The sequence below is a fragment of the Alligator sinensis genome, unplaced genomic scaffold (assembly GCF_000455745.1).
Source record: "Alligator sinensis unplaced genomic scaffold, ASM45574v1 scaffold358_1, whole genome shotgun sequence".
NCBI lineage: Eukaryota > Metazoa > Chordata > Crocodylia > Alligatoridae > Alligator > Alligator sinensis.
In genome coordinates, this window is record NW_005842121.1 from 1,296,372 (window position 1) to 1,318,045 (window position 21,674).

Below are 21,674 nucleotides of genomic sequence, written 5' to 3' on the forward strand. Positions count from 1 at the left end.
GAACACAGAAAAAGCTTTGCCACATGAACTAATAGGTTTCAACTCCAGTAACCTGATGTGAAGCTTTTGCTTGCTAGAGGCTCCACAAACTTTGAAAAAAGGCTGGAGAATAAGGAAAATGTCACAGCCCAGCATCCAAAAATATTCCCATATATAGAGGAGGCAGAAAAGAACTCCCTTATTACCTTCTCCTTCCACGTTAAATGATCAGACACAGAAGCACCTCAAGTTGAGGATGACTACCTTTGTTAACCGATTTTTGGGAGGCCACAGATGTAGCCTAAATAAACTAATTCCCCAGTTACACTGTTAAGTAGCCTGTCTGCAGACAAAAATGTTTAGATGCAAACAATAAAAGAATGCCCCGATATCCAACACGGGGAGGTCAGAATAGCAGATATTCCCTCCTCCCTTCCTTATAGGGTCAGGGGGTGTTTGATCCCCCAGAGAGCTATTATAAAGACAGATTTTTCACAGGTAGCAATTTTAATCTTCTCTTTATCCTAAGAGTGACACCAATGATTTCAAGCAATGGACTGTCACTGTCCTCATGCACAAGTTCAGGTAGATTTAACAACACAAGAACACTTTGGAGGCACATAAGCTAACAGAAGATGCCTGCTGGACCCAAACAGAAGACAGGCAAAGAAAGGGTGGTGGAATAGTTAAAGTGCTAGCCTTGAACTTGGGGTTCAGGTCCTTGGTCCATCACAAAACACTGTGTTCAACCCCAGTGAGTCACTTAGGCCCAGGCCCACATAAATACTTATCTTGAATTTCAGTGCCTCTGTCCATGAATTTGACCCACATCACTAAAAGTTAAGTTTTCACCAGAAAAGTCCCTGGGCACCCCTAATTTCTGTTACTGCCGCCCAAAAGTGCTGCCATCTTAGCAGAGCCCAGTAGCTCAGGGCCTCCCTCACACCTAAGCCCATTCGGATTCTCCAGCTAGCAGGGTGCGCTGATTTAAATTGTCAACTGCAAAGCCTTGATTTAAATAACTGATTTACAATCACCTTTGTGATGTGTACTTCAGTTATTTTTCTAAAAAAAAGTGGCCTCATTGGCTGACAAACGTTACATTTACCGCTAAATACAGACTTTACACTAGATGTGGTACCTCTTTTGGGCCGCGTGCTGCCACCCGCTTCTTCCGTAGTAGCCAAGTTTAAAGATTTACCCGGGAAGCATGAGATCTGGGTTAAATGCCCTCCTTAACATCAAGCCGTTCAAACCCACATATCCCGCCTTCCAGGGGAGTGACATAAGCACCAGGCTAACGATGTGCCCATGTGCATAGAGACAGGAGGTCCATGGGGTCAGTGTTGGAAAACAAGAAAGCAGGACACAGGGTACTCATCTCCGAGGGGGAGACCAGGATTCTGATTCAAGTTTGTTCCTGCTTCTTATTTGGGACTGCATCTTTCCCACCTTCCTCTGACCTAGTCATACATACGTGCACATATTTGCTTTCCTCATTAGACTACTTTTTTTATCTACAAATTATTCTGAAAAGCTAAGTGGATATTTTCAGGCTATTTTCATCCAAACACAAGCAGCAACGAAAATGCAACACATTAGTTGGAAATATAATTGGTAAATCATCCTGACCTAGTTAGTTCTAAAACTGGGTATTAAACATGACACTAAGTTAAATGGGAACATAAACTGGGAAACAAAGGGAAATACCTCACCTTTTGATCCATCCATAATTCCATAGAGAAACATATATAATGACCGTGTGCCCATTTGTTGCAATAACTCATAACCATGATACAAAGTAATGCAAAGAGCAAAATCTCCTTCAATTGTGCCTGGCTGTATCCCCTGAGAAATAAAAAACACAGCAAATTAAAAGGGTCAATGAGCAGCTAGAATCATATTGCAATCTTTCGTGCCAAGAACCAGATTAACTTCCTAAAAATGAAACTGTGGAAGCAAACAATGATCAACAGGTGATCTGTTTATTAGAAACCTCAGAAACTAATAAGTTTTTAACGATCAATAAAGGTAACCTTTTCCTCTAAGAGTCATAGAAGAATTCTTGTAAAGGATCCAGCTGGAAACATTCAGTAAAAATATTTTCAAAATCCATGATATTGCATTAGTTAACCTTTGGGAAACGTTAACCATTTTGCCTTATCTACAGCCCAGCATCTGGGACTTGCTTGTTGCACTGTTTGGTAAATTTAGCAGTATGCAAGATTTCCTTCACATCTACCCCAGATACAAATCTCAACTTTAGAAAGTTATCTGATTACTGTAAACTGACTTCTGTTGTTCCTTTTAAGACCCCCACAAATATTCAGATACAAACTATTATTTACGAGTTTGGGTAGAACCATACATGGACTGTACTTCTTAGTGTAACTTACCTCTTTCTGGATAATACAAAGGCCAAAGCACCCATGATCACTAAAAGCCCCATGACAATTTACAGAAAAGTAGGGGCATTTGTTTCATGTTGAGGTCTATATATAAACTGAGCAGTTACATCCTTTTCAATTTCTTATACAGAGTCGACAAGATAAACTATTCTTCACTCTTTTTTCCCCCCTTAAAAATAACCTGTGGTAGTTGCGACAGTTGAGAAACAAGTTAGCACATTTATCCTAGAATTGCATTTCAATGATGATTTCTAGGTATAGTTTGTAAAATAGTAAGAACCTCTGATTTGGGAGTTTTATTTACCACAGGGCAACAAACTCAGTCAGCATAATTATAATAAAAAATAACTTTTACCATATTTCGTGATGGCAGTTTTTTTCTGAATTGGTTTCTTGCTAGAATTATCTGGTATTTTGTAAGGCTGGGAATAGCACACTGTGCCAAAACCTTAATTCTAATCAAGCGGTCAGCAAATGTTTCCAATACCTGCAGGAAAAAACAAAATGCATGTGAAATTTTAAAGACGAAAAATATTATTCCATTACAAAACCACCATTTGTTTGTGTATGAGTACATTAGCTTAATGAACAGCCATCTGCCGAGATAACAGATAAAAATAGAATATGATTGACCTTCTTATGCTGACAGTTTTGTAAGATAGGATTCTCTTTGCAATAGAAATTATTTGATGATTAAATTCATTCCAGAATAATAAATAGGGTTACAGGTGGGCATTTGTTGTTTTGCCAAATGCCCACCTGCAACCCTATTAAATCCAACTACAACGTTCCCCATTACCAGTTTATAAGGGTCTTCTGGGCAAAGTAATTTTTTTTTAATGTAGTTCTGTTCTTACTCATTATGTATACCTCTGTTCCACTTCAGCGGAATAAGGGAAGTGACATGGACTAATTCATTTAAATCCTGCTTTTCTTTGCCAAGGGGTTCGGGGTCCCCCCGCCCCCCACACACACACACACTCTGCTGTGTACAAGCTTTAAATTAATGGAGTAAATCAGATTTTCTCTAAGCATGTGACTTCCAGATGGCCATCCCACTTGGCTACTAGTATTAAAAACAACATAGCACTCTATATCATCGTCACACAGTTTCTTTATAGATGTCTTGGCCTTAATTTGACAAGAGCCCAATATCTTGTGTACAATGTTCATAATGTTTACCATCAGTTCAGCTAACCTGCTGTTGAAAGTTCACAGGGTCTGTATTACTGTAGCTCCTTCTTCTACTTACAAGCTTCCTGCAGGGTCATAGGAGCCAAAGGCTGGGAAAGAAATATTAATCATAACCTAAACTCCTCTGCAGAGATTTTCCAACTCCAGCTGCAAGTCTCAAGGAATCACCAATGGGAAGTGCAGTTTGAAAGAGTAAAGAAAGACTGTGTATGGTCTTGCATACTACATGCCCATAATAAGCAGCCCACCTTGCTTTCGGAAGGCAGAAGGTAGAAATTAGATTAGAAAGTTAAATGTAGAAAAAAAGAGGTTTCCACAGTTTTGGTCAAGAGTGCTGTATGAAGCAGCTCGCTCACCGACTCAGCTAGCTCGCTGCCTGCCTAAGGCAAAAACTGTCATGTTATATAGTTTTGAAAGTGTTATATAGCAAATTAACAGAGACTGTATGAGCTGGGTCAAACCTGCTGTTTGCTGGCCCAGAGAGAAGCAGCAGCCGTTGCAGCATAGCATCTCCGTATTTCTATTCCAGAGAAGAAAATCAGCTTCCCTGCTTAAGACATGCACCCCAATTTTGGAAAGCTGCTGGGGTGCCTATACACATGCTCAGGGTTGGGGACGGGCTTTTTAATTAGAGCAGTTCCTGGAGAGCCACTCTAATTGAAACACTGCAGTGTCATATGCATTAAGCCCCCGTGCATTTAGAAATGGCCGCAGGATACTTTAACTAAAGCTCAGTCGAGGAGCTTTCATTAAAGCACCCCAGTGGCCTTTTTTAAACCCACAGTGACTTATACGCATGACACTGCAGCGATGCTAAAGCGCTCAAATTACGATGTGGAGCAGAACGGATTCATCGAGTCTGCTCCAATGCGTTCTAATTCAAACGCATTGGAGCATGTGTATAGGCACCCCTGATTTTTGGGAAAAGCATATATGTGGGATGCGAGTAAATACATTAGGTTGGAGTTTCAGAGCAATAAATCTCTGTAGGCTTTGCTGGGTGGATCTCGAAGAGTTAAATCAGGAAATCCTCCTGAAGAGGGTGAAGGTTGTAGGATTATTTCAGGATGTAACAGCTAGAGACAACAAACTTGTCTGAAGATTGGTTATTTAACTGCTTGCTACCAAGTTCCATGCAGTTAAAAAAAAATCTTTTTTTTTATTTTTAAAACAACAGAAGTAAATCTGAAAAAACTCATTTAATAGCTTGTCTGTAAAGCAGTCAGTCTAGATAACATTTCTTTTGGAGCAAGGAATGATTGGCTGGTTTGAGGAACTAATCACTTAAGATTAACTGTACCCTCTTTAAAAATATACATACACACTCATTAGGTAGGCAGGCTGTCTATTTCCCAATTGTCCTTAGTTACCCTTTTCAACACATTTAAGATCATTCCGTTTCAAAATGGCTGACTTAAATAGCATGCAGCTTGCAAATGAGGGTTTAGTAGTGTGTTATATGAAAGCAGTAAATACTTCCCAATTAGAAAGACCAGGTCTCTCCTCCTCATCATCTGTTTCCAACTAATCAACCCCCAAGTTCCCACAGAAATTCTTGCTACTAATCCTCTTGTACTTAACACCTTGCACTACTGACCTTGTACTTTTATCCTAGTCCTATTTTTCAGTCCTTTATTTCAGTCCTCAAGTCATGCAGTACTTTTTTGCATAACAACCTGATGCTCCTGCGTGCAGGATGCTTCCTAGTTTTGTATCTAGCGCATGCTGAGGCTGAGCTTTGTCACCAGCACATTTCATCAGTAAGCTTCCACTCTCTTCATTAATGGTACTATTAAACAAGATCAGTGCCAAGACTAATCTGTAAGGAATGCCACTCACAGCCTGCCAGTTGGATACCTCTCCTTTCAGTGCTACCCCTTGCCTTCTCCCTTTCAGCCAGTTGTTTACCCATCCTAAAATCTCTTTATCAGTCAGCAATCAGCTTCTTTTCTTCTGCTAATTGTGTGCCTGCTTCCCCTGGGAATCTCTCTCACCCGCTTTCCTCCTGTTTTTCACTATGCTGTGCCTGGCTCCCTGTGATCAGAGACCCCAGGAAGACTTGTCTAACTTTACACTAGATCCACAGTTGCTCCAATAAAAGATCTCCCCCACAAAAGAAATCCTTGCCTCTTATTAACCCCCACAACCTTTGCTAGCTGGCAAGGCTAGAGAGGCTGGGCTGAAACTTTCTTTTGCTAACTCCCAGCCCTTGTGTTGTCCTCACCCCAAATCACCAGCAGTTCCTTCCCACCCCCTCCCAGAGACAGGGGCTGGGCAGGGCAGAGAGCAGGGATCAGCAGCCTGGGCACTCCAGCTTGCCGGGACACTTGGGGAAAGGCAGCAGCCTCCTGGCCAGGGCAGATGCAAGCAGGGGAAGAGGGCAGGAGCTGGGCACCTGGGAGACTGGGGGAAGGTGGCACCTGTGCTGGCATCCCCGTTCATCCAGCACTTCGGGGTTGCTCCCAGCATGCCAGGCCCCATCTCTAACCCTCCAGTTCAACTCCGCCCCGTCAGAGGCGGGGAAGCCCTTTGGAATAAGCCCAGGATGCATGTAAGCAAGGGCAAGGCAGGGGCTCCATAAAGCAGCAGCGGGAGCACAGCACAAGGCAGCCAGGATGCAGCAGCAGCAGCAAGGGGAGGAGGCGGGCGGCTGCCAGCTGAGTGGTGTGGTGAGCGAGCTGGGGCCCCCGGCATTGCTCACACTGGAAGACCTGGAGAGGCTGGATGAGGAGGGTGACAGCCCCCGCCCCGCCGATGGCCCCGAGGATGACATGGAGCAGGACCGGCTGCTCCACTACTGGCAGAGCGTGGGCAGAGGGCACCGTGTGGATGTGCCCCGCGGTAAGAGCCGGGGCGCGGGGTAGCGGCTTGGGGCTGAGCCAGGCTGGTGACTGGGGCAGGCTGCCACTAGCCTCGGGTCAGATCTGAGCCATCCAGGACCCCTGGGAGAGCTGCAGCCAGAGGTCTGAGCCCCAGCAGTGCCCCCATGGGAAGACGACTCTGGCATGGGGGTGCTGAGCACCAGGGGCCAGTGCCAGAAACGGGGGCTGTCCCTAAGATGGACGGATGCTGTTAAGAGTCTCAGCAACTGAGCCCGTCCCTAGAAGTCTCTTTTAAAGGTGCCCCCTCTGGAGAGGCTTAATCCTCATAAAGATCCGCTCTGTGCAAAGAACGGCAGAGGCAGGCACAAAACTGAGGAAGACCAAGTTCAGCGAACCAGAAAAGGCCAAACTGTTGACTCTGCCCAAATGCAGCAAATCTGACAGGTTTATTTTAATGTTCTCCACTTGCTTTTCACTTGATTCAAGAACGTAAGAGCTGCCATTTACAGGTCAGATCATAGGTACGTCTTGCCCAGTCTCCTGTGCAATGCAGAGGCAGAGGGCGGCTGGATGCTGAAAAGGAACTGGGTCTAAGCAGGGATTTTTCCTCCACCGTTCCTCTCTCCCTCGCAGCCTTTACTGTTTACAATTCTGATTCAGAGGCCGTGCCCCTCACTCACCTGCTCACTAGCTACCAATGCCCCTTTCCTCCAAGAATGTGTCCAACCCTTTTTGAATCCAGCTAGACTGCCAGCTTCCACCTCATCTTGTGGCAATGAGCTCCGCATCTGAATCCTACGCTGGGTGAAAAAGGACCGCCTTTTGTTAGTTTTAAACTTGCTACCGACTAGCTTCATTTTGTGACCCTGAGTTCTTGTGTTGCGAGAGAGAGTAAACAATAAACCCCTCTCGACTTTCTTCACCATTTAGTATTTTTTAAACACTTTTCATGTCCCCCCCATAGCCATCAGCCAATGTCCTAAAATACTGGAATTTGAATGTGCAGTTTTTACTAAGAGTGACCCACTGTTTGGAATAAAATACAGAAGGGATGTTTTTGCCACAAAGGTTAGAAATTATACTTTTCACAATAAGGCTTATTTAACATAAAAGGGACCAATGATAGTTCCCAACTGAATTCTTAACCACAGATTTGTACTGAAGTTTTGGAAGAATGATTCTTGCAGACTCCCTTGATTTTTCATGCACCGCTTCCCAAAGCACTTAGCACATATACAGCTATTTTTTCAGTCTCTCCAAATTAGCTGGTGTATAATTTGCTGTTTGGTATCTTTCCCATTCTAGGGAAGAGAGGGAAAGCATCTGGCCTTAGTTAAAGGATGAATCAGGAGTACAATCCATGTGTGCAGATAAATACTGTTTCTTTACATGCTTTAGTTGAAGTCAAGCAGAGGGTAGGCTGGAGAAGTTTCTAATAGAAGCTGTATTTTGAAGTGCATAAGGTTTCAGGAATACTGCAGTTTCCCCCTTCTTCTATTCAGTTCTTCTTTCCAAGTTCAAAGGAAGTGCCTGATTCTTGTCCATTGTCAGCTGTCATGATGCCAGATGTAATGCCCCTTAAATACTCATAACTCGGAGGTAGAGAAAATGCAGGGCTCTGTCACTCTACGAAGCCCAATACAGTTAAAACAGGAGCTCCTCAGATTCCAAATTGCAATACATCTTTACAGAAAAAGCTGGAAAGCTTACATTGGCTCAGTAGTCTATAGACCTGGGAGTAAAGCTACTGCATCGTTTACCTCTGGGGATAAATGAACATTTCATTCCAGAAAGACTGCTTTCTGAAGTAGAGTACCAGTTCGACATGATCATCACACCTTTTCCCCACCTCCAAGCACCTACGTGGCTTTGGAGCCCATTAATAGCCACGCGTATATTTACATGGACCTCAATATGCTTAAATTAATAATGAATGAAAAAGATTTCCATAGAAAACATGATCTCCAAATTAATTGGTCCAGGAGTAAAAGCTTCTTGGTAGATGCAATCAACAGATCCTGATAAATTCTGCTCCTCTGGACAATGCAAGGCAGCAACCCATTACTCCGAAAATACTACTTTTGTTGCCTATTACTTGACACTGCATGTACACCATCAATCTGAAGGCAACAAAGATTTTGCGATGCTGCATAGGAGTGAATATGCCTTTATACCAGACCACAAGCAACATTTAAGATCTAAGGAGGTTGCCCTTAGATGACAGAAATTGTTTGTGCATTTGGAATTTAAGAAACAGTTGATCATCCAGATTCTCCAGAGACTCAAAATGAAAAATGCACCAAAGAAGATAGAATATCATTAAAACTGTAGAAGAACGACAGGCAGAATAAGCCAAAGAAGGACCTGGCAGCATTTCTAAACCAATGGGAGACAAGTAATGTTCAGAGGGATACCATTTATTAGAATAAAGTTACTTCTTCATTATGTGGCAGATTCTTTACTATTGTCAAGAGTAGCTGGATCCCAAGTCAGCCCAGTCTGTACCCAGTGAGCTATGCCAAAAGCTGAACAAATACAAAGATGAAGGAAATACATTAATTAGAACTACAGGAAGAGAAGTCTTAAGTCTTTCTTTCCTCTGAAACAATTCCTTTGCTAGCAGTTATTTAGAGGAGCAGGAAACTTTACACAGTATACATCTGAGATGGAAGTCAGAATGAAGCGACAGAGGAAAAGCTTCAAGGACACCCTCCCCTCAATGCAAACATTAAGCTTTAAAAAGTCCCAAAACCAAACTTATCAAGATCACCTATGAAGCATCCAGTTGCTAAATTTAAGAAAAAATAGCTAAGGTACTTATGCAATTACAATATAAAAAGCAGCATGCTCATCCTAAGATGCAGCATCCAAGGTCTAAACTGTTTAAGGTTCCTATTCGTGCATCTTACCTAGGTCTGCATCTGCCACGGACATCCTCCTGTCCCTTCCTTAACAAAGCCTCACATGAGTTTTGATTAGATGCATGACACTAAAAATCTCATCAATGTACATGCTAGTAACACCAACAATGCTAAACCAAGTGCTGTCAGATGCATCAGCTCACTACACTCGTTGACTGAAGTCCCTCTAAAGGCTTGCTTCTTCTATGATACCAATATGTAGTGCCAGCCAATTAAATTTAAAACATTTAATTAACAGAACTATCAAGGTATACAAATGCCAATTAAGAGTTATCATCTGTTTTCCTGCAACCCAACCTATTTTCTTCCCAAAGTTACTTCTTTTGTTAGGTCGGGTGTGAACTTGGGTCACCAGCTTTCCAGGACAAAGGCCAGGTAAATCATACTGTTAGATATATTGTACAATAGTTGTCATAGAATAATGCATCCAACACAAATGTAAATATTTAAAAGCAAGGCTGTTGATTTTAGCAACATCCATGTAAATTCAGTTCCCTAACTTGAGTGGTTTAGCTTACTTTCTAAAAATTTTATTTTAGCTCCTGGCTCGAACAAAGCTCCTACTATATAAACCTGTGGTAATCCCAACTCTTCTCTGCAGCTGTGAATCTTGGGTGACCTAGGGACCACCTAAAATCCTGGAAGGCCATTGCCAGTGCTATCTCCGAAAGATCCTTGGCATAAAAGTGAGAGGATCATTCATCACACAAATGCTAATGTCCTTACTGACACCAACACCACCAGTATGGAAGCACTGATTATTCAACATCAGCTGTGGTGGACAGGGCACTGTGTGCACATCTTATGTACATTTACCAAAGGGACTGCTATACTCCCTACTCAGTCAAGGACAAAAGGACACGCAGAGGCCAGAGGAAATGCTTCAAGGACACCCTCACTGTGAACATTAAGTGTGGCATTGACACCACAAATTGGGAAAAACTAGCCTGAGACAGGGCTACATGGTGACACCTTGTGAGAGAAGGCACATCTTATTTTGAGGAAAACTGTCTTGCCCTGGAGGCAGAAAAGTGATAGAAATGGAAGGAAGGAAAGAAAACAAGACAGAGTAATCTGTGGTCCAGCCCTCCCTTTAACCACCACCCATGGCATTTACCAGAGGGTCTGCAGCTCTAGGATCAACCTTCGTAGCCATCAATGGACTCATTTACAACCCTTTGCTTCACCTGTGGGAGTGATCAACCTTGACCATGAGGGATTGCTGCCACTGCCAATGAAACATGATACATTTCAATGAAAAACAAGGAATTGTTTGGGGTTGGGGTTTTTTTTTTAACCACTCTCTCTCTCACTTCAAATTTTTTTTTTTTTTTTTTAAGGGAGTGAAAAAATAGGGCTTACAAAGAATGTCTTCTTCAACCTTTTTCTAGAGACCAATTCCAATATATCAAAAGCCTTATCCTAATTAAGTTTCCTTCCTACACTCACAAGACAGTCAATTGAGGGTACTGTAATTATTCAGTATGGCATAACATGCATAGCAACAATTTAGCTTTGAAATACATCTACTTTAATATTAAGCCTTACTGCCAACTAACACGTTGTAAATCAGCCTCAGATGGCAAAGTACAATTTGATATTTGAATTAACAAAACTTGAGGTTCAAACCAAAGGTGAATCTTAGCGAATTAATATTAAACATTTTCAGTAACAGAGTTCCCATCAGTGAAGATGACAAATGCAACTCACACATGAAAAAGCACATCTTAAGGCATGCATTAACTTCACTGAATAGCATGCAAGGGAACTACTGAAAAGACTGAGAACAGCTATTTTTACAAAAGGAATTTAAAATTGTAGTCTGCAACATAACTAACTCTTACTAATAAGAATCCACATACTGAAAATCAAACGGTCACTTTCTTTCCAGTAACTGTGGCTCTTAAGGATGTGTCGTCCAGTTCCCATTCCTGCCATGCACGTGCCTCCCCTCACTGCATAGTTCTTTTGAACAGCAGTGTCCGATCAGGCCACAACACCACCACAAATTCCTCTGTGCCCCAGTAACAGAAGACAAAGAATGGGGCAGCCACAGCCTACACTCAGGTCCTTCAATAGGAAATCTCTAGCAGTACAACTCCAGGAAGCTAGAACTGAAGGAAAGACCGATTCAGAGGGGACACGTTAAAAAATACCTGTTCTCTCTTCAAGGGTTTCTTCAAATGTGTTGTACCTTTGAGGTAGGGACAATTGAACAATTCACCAGGAGCAGAAGGCGGTGGGACTATATCGCGTGTCACCTGCTCCACAGCTGCCCACGTACACGATCTTACCCACAGCAAACAACAGCTAAAGCGCAGTAGCTTAGCAGGGCTATAAGTATAAAATTAACCACAGGGCAAAAGCGTGTGGCAGGACTAGCTATCATGAGGCAGATGACATATGGTGACCCCTTCCCTCTTTTATCCTGTGGATAAATTGCAGCTCATTCCTTCGCAGTCTAACCAGCAGTTGGCTAGGTGCTAGGAAGCAGGTGAGCAAAAGCCTACTAGGCATGGCCACAGAACCACACAACCAAAATTACCAGTGTGGACTGAGTTCTGAGGAAAAGGATGGAAAGAAGCAGAGGAAGGACCCTGGACTTGAGAAAAGCAGACTTCAACTCACTAAGGGAACTCATGGGTAGGATACCTTGGGAGGCCCATCTAAGGGAAAAAAGTCCAGGAGAATTGGTTGTATTTTAAGGAAACCTTACTGAAAATGCAGGAACAAGCCATCTCGACGAACAGGAAGACTAGCAAGTATGGCAGACCAGCCTGGCTTAGCAGGAGACTCTTCAGTGAGCTAACACAGAAAAAGAAAGTTCACAAGTATAAACTTGGACAAACAACTAGGGAGGAGTATAAGAATATTGCTTGGACACGCAGGGATGAAAGCAGAAAGGCCAAAGTGCAACTGGAGTTGCAGCTAGCAAGGGACGTGAAGGGTAACGAGAAGGGTTTCTACACGTATGTCAGCAACAAGAAGATTAGTAAAGAACCCGTATTTTCCCTGAACAATGGGGGAAGCAACCTATAGTGACAGTGGATGCAACAAGGCTGAAGTGCTCAATGTCTTTTTTATAGATTCATAGGTGCTAGGGTCAGAAGGGACCTCAATGGATCATCAAGTCCAATCCCCCGCCAGTGGCAGGAAAAAGAGCTGAGGTCAAGTGACCCCAGCCAGGTGCTTGTCTGGTATCTTCCTGAAGACCCCAAGGTAGGGGGAAAGCACCACCTCCCCTGGAAGCCCATTCCAGATTCTGGCAACCCTCACCATGAAGTTTTCTGATGTCCAACCTAAATCTACTCTCCATCAGCTTGTGGCCGTTGTTTCTGGTTATTCCAAAGGGTGCTCTGGTAAGCAGAGCATCTCCTATTCCCTGCTGCACACCCCCCCCCGGTTAATTTGTATACTTCCACAAAATCACCCTTCAGCCTTCTCTTGCGGAGGCTGAAAAGGTCCAGGATCCTCAGCCTTTCCTCATAGGAGCTCCCCTGCAGGCCTCTAAGCGTATGAGTGGCCCTCCTCTGGACCCTCTCAAGGTTGTCCACATCCTTCTTGAATTGTGGCACCCAAAATTGGACGCAGTACTCCAGCTGCAGCATGACCAGTGCCGCACAGAGGGGAGCATCGTGATGCACCTACTAATGCATGACAAAGCGTGGTCAGCTCTGCTAATTACTTTGTCACATTGACGACTCTTATTCATCTTGGAGTCAACGACTCCAAGATCCTTCTGAGGCTGTTCTGCTGAGAAGGTCATCCCCCAGCCTGTAAGCGTGCTGGTGATTCCCTCTCCCTAGGTGCAGCACCTTGTACTTGTCCTTGTTGAACTGCATCCTATTATTCTCTGCCCACTTCTCTAAACTGTCCAGTTTCTTCCCATCAGTGTGTTTGCTTCGCCCCATAGTTTGGTGTCATCTGTGAATTTGGACAGAGTGCTTTCCACACCCTCATCCAGGTCGCTGATGAAGATGTTGAACAGCACCGGCCCAAGGACTGAGCCTTGGGGGACCCCACTGCCCACATCTTTCGAGGTCAATACCAGCTCATCCACCACCACTCTCTGGTGCCACCCACATGACTGTGTAATAGTCTATGGCACAGCCATTCAATTTATTTATGAGAATAGGGTGGGATACTGTGTTGAAGCCCTTCTTAAAGTCCAAGTAGATGGCATCTACCTCGACTCCTGCATCTAAGCATTTAGTGACCTGGTCATAGAAAGAAATAAGGTTAGTACAGGCAAGATCTACCTGCTATGAATCCGTGCTGGTTGCCCATCAGCATTATATTACCCCCTGGACTCCTATAAATGTGATCCTTGATAATTTTTTCAAGGGTTTTTCCAAGGATAGAGGTGAGACTAACCGGTCTATAGTTACCTGGATCCTCCTTCCTCCCCTTCTTGAAAACAGGGACCACATTGACCCTTTGCCAGTCCTCTGGGACCTCACCTGAGCACCATGAGTGCTCAAACAGTCGTGCCAGTGGCTCTGCTATGACACTAACTCATTCTTTCACCACCCGTGGATGGAGCTCATCTGGTCCCACTGATTTAAACACATCCAGCACCCCCAAGTGTCTCTTTAGTAGGCTGGCATTTCTCCTGCTTCTGTCAGTAATGCATTTGGGAGATTTGTCTAGATCAGAGCTCAAGAACACAGAGGCAAAAAACTCATTGAAGAGCTCGGCTTTGTCCCTCCTATCTCTCACCAACTCCCCTTGTCTATCCTGTAGGGGTCTTATGCTGCCCTTCGCCTTCTTTTTGCTCCCTATATAGCTGAAGAAGGACTTTTTGTTGTCCTTATTTTTTGTCACCAGCCTAGTTCTAATGCTGCTCTGGCCTTCCTGACTGATTCCCTGCAAGTGTGTGCCAAGGAGGTATACTCCTCCTTGATAGCTACCCCCTGCTTCCACAGCCTGTATGCCTCTTTTTTGCCCTTAGGCTTTCCTGGATTTCCATGTTTAGCCAAGAGGGTTTCTTGGCCCCTTTGCCCCCTTCTCTTCATAGTGGGATTGCCTCCTTCTGTGCGCGAAGGCTAGCTTCCTTGAGGAACGACCACCCTTCCTGGACCCCCATTTTGTCAGTACTCTTGAGCTTTAATGCCCCACTAACTAATCTCCTGAGCACACTGAAGTTAGCCTTTCTGAAGTCTAGCACTTCTGCCCTGGTTACTTTTCTCACCCTTCACCAGATACTAAATTAAATCAATTGATGATCTCTATCCCCTACGTTGCCTTGTACCTGCAATCCCCCCACCAGGTCATCCCCCGTAGCCAGCACCAAGTCCAGCAAGGCATCCCCCTAGTGGGATCGTAATCCTCCTGCATTAGATGGAGGTCCTGTATAGCAATCATATTGATTTGCAAGGACTTCTTCAAGATGATTTTGCTGGACTTTCGAAAGCCTCTTGGTTAGACTTTTTGAAGGGTTCTTGGCTGGAGTCTTGTCTGCTTTCTTAAAGAAAGTGTTCAAGGCAGTTGGGACAGATGTTCTCCAGGGAGATGATCCGATGCGACGCCACGCCAGCGAACAAGCGTTGTAAAGTCAAAACTGATGTCATAAAGTTGAAACAGGGTGTCAATTTATAAACGTTGTAAGTGTGAAACGCTGTAAGTCGAGGACTACCTGTACATGCATTCCTGGAAAACAGCGGGTAACTCAAATTCGCATAAAGGGAACCCACTTTACAATGTAACAAATAGGGATACGTTCCAAGACCTCAACTTTACTGGCTCCCAGACCCATTTCTACCACTTTTACAAGACAATTTTGGTACTCACCAACAGCAGATGGTACACACAAGCACGACCAAGTGCAGAGGACCCCTCACCAGCTTTTGCACAGTTCAAAATCTCCACTTTTGTCCCCAGTGTTAGTGAAATTTTCTTGCGCTTCATTGATGAAGCGGGGAGAGGGGTAGAAGATAAGCTAGCGGGATGCTTAGAAGCCATAATGGGGATGGCAACTACAGAAACACGTGTCGCAGACAATGAGCGAGGAGCACAGATCCACATGGGAAACTATATTTGGGTGCATGTCACTCCCACAATGCACCACACAAAGCAGCTGACTGCAGGCTTCCACCACACCAATTGCATAAGAGTGAACTTACCTCACGTATAATGAATTTTTGGTATAAAAAAAGTCATCGCATAAGAGTGAATTTGCACATACAGAACCTGCGTAAAGGCAGAGAAAATTGTATTTTGAAAAGTTGGATGTGTACAAGTACACAGGGCCAGATGCGATGCACCCAAGGGTGCTGAGGGACTTGGCTGATGCAGCTGCAGAGCTGCTGGGCATCATCTTTGAAAAAAACAAAACAAAACGTGTGGTGACTGGTAGAAGTCCTGGATGATTGGAAAAGGGCAAATATAGCGCACATTAAGAAAGGAAAGAAGGAGGATCCAAGGAACTACAAGCCAATCAGCCTCACCTCAGTCCCTAGAAAGATGATGAAGCAGATAGATCCCCAACGAATCCATCTCAAAGCACTTGGAGGAAAAGGTGGTGATTAGGAGCAGTCAGCATAGATTCACCAAGGGCAAGTCATGCCTGACCAACCCGACTGCCTTCTATGATAAGATGACTGGGTCTATGCAAGGAGACTAGTGATTGTGGTACAGCTTGATTTTAGCCAGGCTTTTGATACGGCCTCCCACAGCATTCTCCCAAGCTAAGGAAGTATGGGCTGGATGAATTGACCGTAAGGTCAGGGATAGAAAACTGGCTGGATCGTCAGGCTCAGATGGTAGCAGTCAATGGCTAGAAGTCTAGTTGGCAGTCAGTATCAAGTGGGAGTGCCCCAGGGGTTGGTCCAGGGGCTGGTTTTGTTCAATATCTGCATCAGTGACCTGGAAGATGAGATGGAGTGCACCCTCAGCAAGTCTAACGATAACACTAAGTTGGAAGGAGTCGCAAATATGCTGGAGAGTAGGGGTAGGATTAAGAGAGACCTAGACAAACTGTAGGACTGGGCCAAAAGAAATCTCATGAGTCTCAATAAGGACAAGTGCAAAGTCCTGCATGTAGGACAAAACAATCCCAAGCACCGGTGCAGGCTGCGCAGCAGCTCTGCAGAAAAGGAACTGGGGGTCACAATGGACAAGGATTTGAATGTGAGCCAACAGTGTGCCTTTGTTGCCAAAAGGCTAACAACATTCTGGGCTGCATTGGTAGGACCATTGCCAGCAGATTGAGAGAAGTGATTATTCCCCTCTGTTCAGCACTGGTGAGGCCACATCTGGAGTCCTGTGTCCAGTTTTGGGCCCCCCACTACAGAAAGGGTGTGGACAGATTGGAGAGTCCAGCATAGGGTAATGAAAATGGTTAGGGGGCTGGGACACATGACTTGTCAGGAGAGGCTGAGGGAGCTGGGCCTATTAGTCTGCAGAAAAGGGGGATTTAATAGCACTCTTCAATTCCCTGAAGAGTTGTTTGAAAGAGGATAGAGCTGGACTGTTCTCAGTGGTGGCAGATAACAGGACAAGGAGCAATGGGCTCATCTTGCAGCAAGGGAAGTTTAGGTTGGATGTTAGGAAAAACTCTTTCATGAGGAGGGTAGTAAAGCGCTGGAACAGGTCACCCAGAGAGGTGGTAGAATCCCCATCTTGGAGGTTTTTAAGACCCGGGTAGACAATGCCTTGGCTGGGATGATCTAGCTGGGGCTGGTCCTGCTTTGAGCAAGGGGTTGGATTAGATGTGACCTCCTGAGGTTCCTTCAACCCTCATTGCCTATGATTTTATGATCATTTCATTGCAGACATGGCAGAGCCAATCCAGCAACTTACCAGAAACAACCGCCCCCAAGAGAGGGAGCATGTCCCATTTACATTGATCCAGCGCAAAGAAAAGGTAACACTCTTCTTTACTGGTACTTTAGTAGCTTATATATTTGAATATCTGAAGTGAGTACACAGACAGAAAAATTAAGCTGTTTATGTACTGCAAGACAAAAAAGTAACTGAAATCTTGAGGAAACAAGACTGCTCCCAACTGTCCCCAAAAAGATCAAAAAAGAGAGGAGAGCACACAAATGAGTGGTGTCAATATATACAGAACGTACATTAGGTAAATCTAAAAACAAACTTTGCATGCGAACACCCTGCATCCATGGCCAAAAGTCTATTTAAGTTGCAAGAAAAATCTGGAAGCATATTTTCCACACTGCCTTTTTCAAACTGATTGAAAGTCACATTGGCTTTATACACCAAGGTCCAAGCACAGCATTCTTTTCCCCGCACCCTGAATTCAGAATTATGAATAATCCCTTTCAAAAACAAGTAAAAGGAAAATATGCTCCAAACTCCTATTGTAACTTTAGCAGCCAGATCTTCTGACTCGTGGTTTTAGTGAGTCTTAGTGATGTGGTTTTTCAGCCTGGCATTTTGAAAACACAAGCCCTTCTCACAGTGGTTGGGCACTTTAATCCTCTTTCAATTCATATTTATGAGAGTCAGAGGGGTTCTCCCCTTTCCACAAAGGAAGGGTTAACAAATACTTGTGCCTGTCTGTCCATACCTGTCATATCTAGTATGAAAGGATACTCATAACCACTTCCACGAGCCAAGTGTAGAAGATACATTTAAGGAATTCAGGTTCTAATTTAAACACAGACAACCTCTTTAGATGCATCAAGACCTTGTCATCTAGTGTTACACTGCAGCAAGTACAGCTCAGTGCCTTAAGCACCTTCATATAGAAAGCAGTTAAAAAAGCAACTTATTTTCCATAAACTTTTCCCCACAACTTCTGTACCAGCAGTGACAGCACCGAAAACATTTGAGCAGCAGAACCAATAAAATTCTGGGTTCAAAACTGTCCTGTAAGAACTAAGAGAAATAGAGCCAGGCAGAAAGTCACTGTCCTATTTCAAGCTAGAGAACTCCAGATAGTGAACCATGTAATATTGAAGCTGATCTCAAAGAATAATGCATCTTCATTTGATATTCCAAATGCATATTTTGACAGCTTTTACAGTTTAAAGCAGGGGATGACACCCTGTCAGAATGGCAGACTGCCAATCCCCTCCACATCCTCCCAGCTCTGTGAGAACTGTTCTCACACAACCCTACTGCAGCCTTCACTTAAGCTTGCCACAAGTGCCACCAGTTCCCACTGCCCACAGCAATGGTGTACGCCGGACTCAGCAGCAGAGGTAAACGGAGGCTGCAATAGGGGAACAAGAGAACAGCCCTGGACAGAAAGCAGGGAGGGCTGGGGCACTGATTGATGGCACACATCAGAGACATGCATGGTGGCATACATCAGGTGACACCCTATGCCACCAATCCCCAGCACCGTGGGCCAGATCCAATTCTTGGCTGGATCTAGTCCATGGGCTGTAAAAGAAAAAGGAAATGGCAATCTACACTATACATTGAGAAGGAGAACTACACATCATATTAAGGCTTGGAGCACAAAACAAGATGGATGATTATTTAAGAGAGTTAACGGATGAAGAAAAATGAAATGAGACAAAACTAAAAGAAAAGAGGCCTGCTGGGGATCCAACTAAAATACCTACTCGGGTTGGTGATCTGTTAAATGCCTTAAAAATATTAAAAACAGCGTAAGAATAACTGTCCACTGCACACAATTCATTACAGCCATTTCAACAGGTTAACAAGGCCTGTGATGTCACTCATATGAGTTTGAAGATAATGCAACTGGTTTTGGGAAAAACTGAACTAGGGAAACTTGCAAAACATAAACATTACAGTTGAAAAGTTAAGCAGTTGGTTTGGAAATTCCAGAATTAAGGTTTCCCATTTAAACTTAATTCACCGCCCCCATATATTATGATACAGTAACAAATAACATGACCACAAACTACCTTTCCATGGGACTCCAGTTTCATTCTGTACACAAGCAGGGCAGTGGGTTTTTTTTAATGAGCATCTATTTAATAGTGAGGATACTATAAAGACCACTAGAACCTCAAAACATCCATTTAAAAAAAATAAAAATCAGTTATGACCAAGACAGACTCAGCAGTAAAACTGTCACATTTTTGCATATTTCACAAGATACAGCTTAATGCAAGTCACCAGTTGTTCTTTTCATTGTTTTGCCCTTATACGGATTTGCTGTTTTCCTTGTAAGGTGAGCAAACCATTTGACTTAAAAGAAAACACCGATGCTCTCGGCTGATAAACTACCTTTCCTATACCTTACTGTCAAACTAAAATATCAGTTCATTGTCTGACTTTGCTTGCAGCATGGAGAGTTGCTTTACGAAAAACGTCAGTATGGAAAAGCCAAATGGGCTTGTATCACAATGAAAGAAGAACAGTATGAACAGAGTATATGCCTGGGATTTATGAAGCTTATGAAATACATTTGTGAGCAGAACTCTTCAGGTAACTGCGGATAGCTCTTCTGCATCAGAATAAGAACGCAGCCCCCTTCCCATGAATTTTAAGATGATCTATGCCAATCGCTTCTAAATACACAACTCTCCAGAGATCATTCAGTTCCCAGCTAGACCACCAATCCAGTCAAAATTACACAAACAGATCAGGCCACCACCACCACAGTCAAGTGATTCTGCAACACCTTATCAATGACATGCTGTTTGAGGCTGGACTGCCTGTTTTTGTGCAATACCTGGCACTTAGAAATTTGCCAACACTAACAAAAAAAAAATACTTTAAAAACAATTTTAAAAGGGTATCTGGTATTATTTCTATTTAATATAGAAATATCAAATAGATGTTTCTAATTAATAGAACAGAATTTAAAGAGTGTTTGAAGACGCAATTAAAAGTGCACGGCCTGAAAAAAATATTGGATTATCAAGTCTGACCATTACATTTCACCTCTGTACTGATACCAATTACCTAGTTGCTTAAAACGCATCTTCCAGACAGGCCATCCAATCTCAAGCTGAACAATAATTTCCTATTTGAGTTTGTTCAGTTTCAGCTCTGAGACATCAGTTCCGGTTATGCCTCTCTCTCCACTAGATTAAAATGCCCTTCAGTACTCACTTTTCTAGGAAGTTACTCCTGTGCTGCAATCAAGTCCTTTCTCTCTCTTTTTCCCTGAAAAGCTAAGCAGATTTAGCACCAAGCTTCTCCCACTGAGGCATCGTCTCCAATCCTAAAATAATTTTTCTGGGCTCTTTCCCAAACCTTCTCCAAATTTCTAAAAAAAAAATCAGAACAGTCTACAGTATTACAGTACCCATCTCAGTGCTTCACACAGAAGTAGCATCTATTTCTCTCACTATTCCTGCATTCATACTTTCAAAGGCTGCATTACCCCTCTTTCTTCTCCCACAGCATGGTATTTGGAACACACGGCGAGCTGCTTGGTAACTCAAACCAGTAAATCCTTTCCCCTAAGCCACTACTTTCCAAGGGGCAGTCCCCATTCTGTAGGAATGACCTGCATTTCTAGTTCCTAGATGTACAACATTTTGCATGTGGCTGGGTTAAAAACACAAAAACCCCAAGCATGTAAGGTATGTGCAAACTTGCCAGATTAAACTTGGTAAGAGCCAAGTGTTCAGCATTAAGGGGAGGGCAGTTCTCAGAACACAGTGTTTGATACTGGCACTGCATTTCAGAGCACAGGAGGATACCAATAACCTCCAACCATCCATACCATGCTGCCATTTTTAAAACCTACTGAATTCCATTCTGCTATAGGACCTTGCCTGTTACATGATGCTTTGATTCATTAAAAAGTGAGTTTAGTTTATTTAGCACAGGTTAAAAATTCATGCATATAGAATACAAGAGTTCTACCTTCTCTTCTTCAACGTAACGGTCATGTATTTTTCTTCAGGTTTGTACCTTGGCTTAACTATACCCATTGTGACTATAGTGCATACAAATGAACATCGATCTGAGATCACACGTTCTGTGACAGTAGCATACTACTTGCCTGAACAATTGCAGGGGCAACCACCTCAGCCATCGGATCCCGACATAGTCATTGAAGAGTGGCCTCCTACTATTGTGTACAGTAGGTAAGAAACATTTTAATCTTGTTCAAATAAAAGCATAAGTGGCACAAGTTCCATTCTAGCCACATATTTCAATTCAAATTCTAAAACCTAATAAGTGGACCTCAGGGCTCAATGTCTGTGTTAAGTATCTAAAACAGAAGTATTTAGGTATTTGGAAAATATCTGTTTCACATTCTACAGTTTAGGGGTTGAGGTTACAAGGTACTTGATTTTTTTTTATTTTTTTTTAAAGTAAATTAGTAGCAGTTATATTCCCCTCCTCAACCAGTTTCTCTCATAGGGTAGTACAACGGGAGACATTAGAGCTGACAAGTCTAAATATTAATTTAAGCAAAACTTTAGCAGCTACAACCTACAGAGCAG

General features: G+C 43.3%; 2 protein-coding genes across 7 annotated transcripts in view; one reads left to right on the forward strand and one right to left on the reverse strand.

Annotated features, from left to right (window-relative positions):
- The window catches only part of FANCM (FA complementation group M), a 94,620-nt gene that overhangs the window by 59,356 nt on the left and 13,590 nt on the right, over window positions 1-21,674 (reverse strand). For all 5 annotated transcript variants that reach the window (XM_025205619.1, XM_014520491.2, XM_025205620.1 and 2 more), the window contains 2 exons: window positions 2,743-2,874; window positions 1,695-1,827 (listed from right to left, as the gene is read on the reverse strand). In XM_025205619.1, the coding sequence (XP_025061404.1) occupies window positions 1,695-1,827; window positions 2,743-2,874 (265 nt within the window). The remainder of the gene's footprint in view (window positions 1-1,694; window positions 1,828-2,742; window positions 2,875-21,674) is intronic.
- The window catches only part of LOC106722258 (heme-binding protein 1-like), a 20,987-nt gene continuing 5,440 nt past the window's right edge, over window positions 6,128-21,674 (forward strand). For both annotated transcript variants that reach the window (XM_025205621.1, XM_014520493.2), the window contains exons 1-4: window positions 6,128-6,422; window positions 17,097-17,188; window positions 19,554-19,695; window positions 21,128-21,311. In XM_025205621.1, the coding sequence (XP_025061406.1) occupies window positions 6,197-6,422; window positions 17,097-17,188; window positions 19,554-19,695; window positions 21,128-21,311 (644 nt within the window). In that variant the 5' untranslated portion in view covers window positions 6,128-6,196. The remainder of the gene's footprint in view (window positions 6,423-17,096; window positions 17,189-19,553; window positions 19,696-21,127; window positions 21,312-21,674) is intronic.